Raw genomic sequence first — 4,300 nt, 5'->3', positions numbered from 1 at the left:
TGTGTGTGTGTTGTGTGTGTGAAAAATTCTTATTTGGGTCATATATTCCAAGACGTAGGCTATAATCTGTGTACAGTAAATATCTGTGATTGCGAAGTACAGTAAATATCCACACCGATATTCGGTGACTGACTGCCACACATTCACCTCAAAAAATTAGATTCATCCACGCTGGAGCCGCACTGGAGCACAACCCCAAGCATGGAATATAATTCCGCACACAGCTGCAATTGCAGGTTTTCAAACAGAGATGGCGACAAAGAGGCAAAACTTTCGGACTGCAGCTTTAAGTGAAGATCTACTTTAAAGACACATTGAACAGCAGCGCGATTTGCTAAAGCAGCATATTCAGCGGCCATCCTATCACATGCACGCAGCTTGTGTGGATGCAGTCAGTTTTGACCGCAAAAGATGAGGTAAGCTGATTGGATATCATGTATTTGACCGTTTACGGCACTCCCATTTTGCTGTTTTTTACATTAGAAGCGGCATTTTGCTTGTCAGAAATACATGTTTGGTTTTAATGTTACTTTAAGTTGGGGTAGAATTAAATGAATGCCAAAACTCAGAATTTTTTTCACGTACCACCCTCCATCACCTCACGTACCCCCAGGGGTACACGTACCCCAGTTTGAGAACCACTGAGATAGGATATACGTTTCTGCAGCTTTTAGAGAACAAGAGTTCTACCTTGGACATAAGACCTGTGCTCCTCTGAAAGGGTCATCTCCATCCTCTGAGTGGTGGGCTTCAGGGGGATAGAAAGATATTCCCGACCCCCACTGACTGTTGAACTTGACTGAGAATCCCCATGATAACCATTGAAACCAGAGAAATTGTTTTCTGTGGAGAGAGAACAAACATATAATATAATGCAGTTTTGACTGTAATTCTATTTACTTTAAAAATCAGCGGTTTTCAACTGCGTACAAGGGACCCCCTCCGAAAAGAATTCGTTTCTATTATGTTAGATTATTACCTTTTTATTTCTACTCACTATAGTACTGTACTGATGAATTTAAAATATAATTTATATTATTTTAATCAATCATACATTTAAATCAAATATATCTAGTTTAATATACAGTATATATATATATATATATATATATAAAAAACGCATCTTTTACACCGTTTTTCTCTTAGTACTTTCCCTTGTGGCCCCCATTCCCCAGACTGAAAACCTCTGATTTAAATAACAAGAAAAGGAAAAGTCTCACCTGTTTCTCTTCCGCTTGTCTCCAAACCTGTTTGTGATGAGCCCATGGTGTCACATCCCTGCTCATCCAGTCTCTTGCTGGCATAAAGGCTATACTGGCGCCACCTCCTTGCCCGTCGATACCCTAAGGTGCCGACCCACTGGGCCCGTTGTCTCCACGTTTTCCAATTCTGCACAAGCCGGTTGCGTAATCTAGCACTAAACCGTAGTCTTCGCCATCGCTTCAGCCTTTGCTGTCTAAGTCCATGAAGCCGAATCTGGAAGGGATTCTCAGGAAAGTCTCTGGCTTGGAATTTGGCCTCCCCTTCATGTGAGGACACCTGCTGCCAATAATTATTAGCGAACATGGCTTGCGGTTGTGATTCAAATGGCATTTGCCAGTCTTCCACTTCATCTTTTTCCTCCCATGGATCACATTCAGAATCAATCTCTTCCTCATCTTGTTCTTCCATATCTTCTTCATTCTTATCAAATCCAGCTTCTTCATCAAGAAGCTCTACTGGTTCTATGTACTCTCCAGTCCAGACTTGCTCCTTGTGACCTAGTTTGAGGTGAATGGGGCTGGTGGCATTGGGAGGGGAGTTTGGATCCATTAGACCTCCTCCCATGCCCCCAACACTGCTGGCTTCCTGGCTCACAGTCAAGGAGAGTTCCCCTTGCCAGCGGTTCTGGGCCAGGCTTCCACCGCGGTCTCTCATAGTCCACTGGCAACCTGCTACCTGCGCCAGCTCGTCACCTGCAAGAGTGAGAATTAGGGTCATTTCAGTGCCCTGAATTTTGTTTCTGGTGCAGGTGGATAATTAGCATAATACAGATGTGTTACTTATACAAGACCAGCTATCACTCAGTTATATGGTGATTGGCAAAATGAAGCAGATGTTAGCTACCTTATATCTATTTTGACATTTTAAATAGATACAATAGCATATTTTAAATACTGCTCTTAATTACTCTAATTTAAAAGCATCAAATACATAGGAGCAGAACAGTTTACACAGAAAGCTGGTATTAGCGTTATTTGACAGTATGCATCTGTAAAACAATTGTAAAACGTTAGTAACAACGACTAAATGAACGGTAAACATGTCTCTTACAGCTTCATATCCACGAAGCCTTTCAAAAGCCATTTCACATCTAAAAACAATACACGTTTCGTGTGTTTTGCGATAACGGTTGACGTTATAATTGACGGTTGCTTTGGTATTTTTCGTTTTCTGGCATGTGCAAATTTGCTAATTAACTTAGCTGAGGAGCTAACAGCTGCCTACAGTTCGTCAATTGTGCTCACATATCACTCACCTTTTACGTGCAGTTTTACACCAGTGTAGGATAATAGCACACACGGCAGCTTCGCCTTTATTTTCCACGAATTTGCAAATAAACCAAATTGTGCATTACGAGGATTTCCACCTCAATCAATGAATGCAGTCGCGCTCTTTGCACGAAAGCATAAACAGCAACGCTGCGCGCAACTGATGACATCACTGGCCTCATGTTACCGACAAAATAAAGCATTAAAATTAACCCAAACGAAGATACTTGCAAAATATTAACATACTAATATTGGATCAAATCGTGTGATGAAACAAAAGTAGCAAAAGAAGAATGAGCTGTAAATGTAAAAGGGGGGTTAAGCTGCTTATGAACTGATGGAATAAAAAAATGAGAAAAAGGCTATGTTATAATGTTAAGAAACGTATAAAAACTATTACTAATTTCGTTTATTTTCTAAATGAAGTATCTAGTATTTACTTAAATATTTAGTAGATTAAAAATGTGATTTTCAGTAGCTGAATTTAAATGGTCTCATTTCAAATATGGTATCCAGCCCTTATCCGTTTCGTTTTTGACCTTTTTCTGTGCTGTCAGTATCTGTTTCAAGTCTGACATAAGACACTATGGTAAATTACAGGCTGCATATTTCTAGGCCTGAGTCACAATATGATGGGAAGGAAGAACTTTGGACTAGAAAAATATTGCACTAGTTTGGACTAAATGATGAGGCATTTCAATTGCAGCACACAGTTGACTCAACGTAGCCTATTCACATTTGATGGGATTTCTCAGAACTTAGCAGTTAAACATCTCATGTTATACTAATATGGTTCACTACTCTTTACAAAGATTTCCACTTATTTGTGTATTTGGTTTATTTTCAAACAAAATTACTGCTCACAGACAATACATATTTGGATGATGGTATGTATAGTGCTTAATTAGCATGTTCCCATGCAATGCAGCTTGTTTAATTTCTATATGGTTAAAATCACCTAAACATTTTTTAAATTCAGTAAGGCTTTTTTTTTTTTTTTAAATGCAAATAGCCAACAGGGGATACTGTTACCAAAACCTCTTAGATATTTTGTTCATCAAATGAATCCCTTATGTACTTATGCGTTTTATATGTTCACCATTAAAAGACTATAAGATAATTAATGTTTTTTGCAATCCAGTAGATCATATTTGCACATTTTGTAGGTCACAAAAACATAACAATAAAAGAGAATCATCACTACTCTACTGGTAAAGTTAGCATGGCCAACCCATGGTATTTTAAAATAGAGAACCAGGAAGTGAGTTGTTAACAAAAGTACTTTTTACCCAAAGGGTAATTTTTCTAGGTTGACTAAGGGTAATCTAATACATGATTTCACATGAGCATTTGCATATGTGTGCGTGTGTGTGTCTTTGTGAGAAGAAGAAAGTCCGTAAATATCCAGTCAAACTGGAAAGACAGGATCAGAAAGGCATGACTGAAAGGGGCACTGGGGAAAATAGTCTCTGTTTTCAAGTGCTTCTAATGATGCAGGGCTTTATGTCATTCGTGAGGTTCCTTCATACTGAGTATACTAATACAATATTTACAAGCTTCCTTTCACGCCCATTTATTGTCATTTGTCATTAAATAATTGTTGACGTCCTTTATTTCCGATTTTTTGAAACCAAGAAAATAAGGCCATGTTTCCTGTAAACATAAGGCTGCTTTGGAATTTTACCTTTAACCTATATCACTCCGCGCGCCACATTTAAAATGTAATCATTTATTTAGTAAATTGTAAAAAAAAAAAAAAAAAAAAGGGA

At 38.3% G+C, this 4,300-nt stretch overlaps 1 protein-coding gene across 1 annotated transcript in view; it reads right to left on the bottom strand.

The window, feature by feature from the left end:
* Positions 1 to 2,688, bottom strand: part of LOC107750558 (sentrin-specific protease 5-like) — a 13,846-nt gene extending 11,158 nt beyond the window's left edge. The window contains exons 1-3 of the mRNA XM_016566015.1: positions 2,519 to 2,688; positions 1,221 to 1,955; positions 691 to 843 (exon numbers count right to left, since the gene is read on the bottom strand). Of these exons, the coding sequence (XP_016421501.1) occupies positions 691 to 843; positions 1,221 to 1,917 (850 nt within the window). The 5' untranslated portion in view covers positions 1,918 to 1,955; positions 2,519 to 2,688. The remainder of the gene's footprint in view (positions 1 to 690; positions 844 to 1,220; positions 1,956 to 2,518) is intronic.
* Positions 2,689 to 4,300: the final 1,612 nt, after the last annotated feature.

Source organism: Sinocyclocheilus rhinocerous, unplaced genomic scaffold, assembly GCF_001515625.1.
Source record: "Sinocyclocheilus rhinocerous isolate Xijiao unplaced genomic scaffold, SAMN03320098_v1.1 scaffold19, whole genome shotgun sequence".
In the NCBI taxonomy this organism is placed as follows: domain Eukaryota; kingdom Metazoa; phylum Chordata; class Actinopteri; order Cypriniformes; family Cyprinidae; genus Sinocyclocheilus; species Sinocyclocheilus rhinocerous.
This window is presented reverse-complemented; position numbering and strand designations above follow the sequence as displayed.